General features: G+C 69.8%; 1 protein-coding gene across 2 annotated transcripts in view; it reads left to right on the plus strand.

The window, feature by feature from the left end:
- Positions 915 to 1,264, plus strand: part of SLC12A5 (solute carrier family 12 member 5) — an 18,075-nt gene continuing 17,725 nt past the window's right edge. Inside the window, exon 1 of one of the 2 annotated variants that reach the window (XM_021416487.1) lies at positions 915 to 1,185. In XM_021416487.1, the coding sequence (XP_021272162.1) occupies positions 1,134 to 1,185 (52 nt within the window). In that variant the 5' untranslated portion in view covers positions 915 to 1,133. The remainder of the gene's footprint in view (positions 1,186 to 1,264) is intronic. The other variant, XM_021416485.1, reaches the window with a different exon arrangement.

Genomic DNA, 1,264 nt, shown 5'->3' on the forward strand with positions numbered 1-1,264 from the left:
CCAGCTCTGGGATCCTCCCGGACTGAGCGAGTGAGAGGAGAAGGGGCTGTGGGTTGACCTCTGGGTCAGCGCAGCGTCCCTGTCACAGCCCTGCCCCAAACTGCACCGAGAATCATCTCCCCACCTGGACCCCGTGCTGGCCCTGGGTCAGCACAGCCACAGCCCTTCAGGGCAGCCCCTGGCTCCATGTCTGCAGTGCTCGTGCCTGAGGGAGGGGGCTCCGTGCGGCGATGTTCCTGGAGGAGGGGGACCCCTGGGGCCCTTGCAGTCTCTTCAGGTGTGCTCGCTCCCAGCCTGTGCCCCTCAGGGGCAGCTTTCCCCGCTCTGCATCGCCTGCTGCAGCCTTGGCCAGTGCCCGCCCCACTCGTGGTGGCCCGGCCGTGCCCAGCTTGCCAGGTCTCACCCAGATGGTGGCACCGCTGCAGGTACAGCGGGACAGCTGCAGGCTGGTGGTGGTGCTGGGCTATAAGGCACGGCCCTGGGTTAGCGTCCTGGCTTTGGAGCGGGGGGGCTGCCTGGGCTGAATCCTTGCTGAGCCCCCCGCTGTCCACCGGGGCTGGGGGCTGCCGTGGCCAGTGCTGCCCTGACCCCTCTCGGTGTCCCCTGGGCAGGGGTTGATCCTGCTGGCGCAGGGCTCTGTCTCGCGCCCTGGCGGAGGAGGGCCGGGTCCCCGGGCAGCACCCGGGCTGCGGAAGGGACGTGGTGCTGCGCCAGCTGGGGGGGGGGGCACCTGCAGCCACTCGAGTGCCCTAATTCCTCCCCCAGCCCTGGCTGAGCCCGGGGAGGCGGCGGGCGGCTCTGCTACAGCTCCTTCCCCCTCCCTCGCCTCTGCCTGCCACCGCTCCCCTCCCCAAAAACCCGACAGGGGATAATGCCTCCTGAATACATGATGAAGTGAGTAGTCAGGCTGGGCTCCGCCGCTGCTGCTGGGAGTGAGTGAGCGTGTGAGTCTGTGCATTGAGGCATCTCTGCACTGCAGCCTCCTCCTACATCCAGCCAGAGAGGCAGAGAAAGGCGCGGAGGGAAGGCGGCTTGTTGCAGTGCGAGGCACTGGCCCCTGGGAAGAAGCAAATCCCTGGCAGCCGCCCGAGGCGCGACCGGAGCAGCCCCGAGCGAGGCGGCGAGCAGCGGCCATGCTGAATAACCTGACGGACTGCGAGGACGGCGACGGGGGGGCGAGCCAAGGTAAGGGGCAGCCCGAGGGCGTCGGGGAGCGGGGGCCGGGGGCTGCGGGGCCGCAGCCGCGGGGGGCGCGGGCAGAGCC

The sequence above is a fragment of the Numida meleagris genome, chromosome 19 (assembly GCF_002078875.1).
Source record: "Numida meleagris isolate 19003 breed g44 Domestic line chromosome 19, NumMel1.0, whole genome shotgun sequence".
NCBI lineage: Eukaryota > Metazoa > Chordata > Aves > Galliformes > Numididae > Numida > Numida meleagris.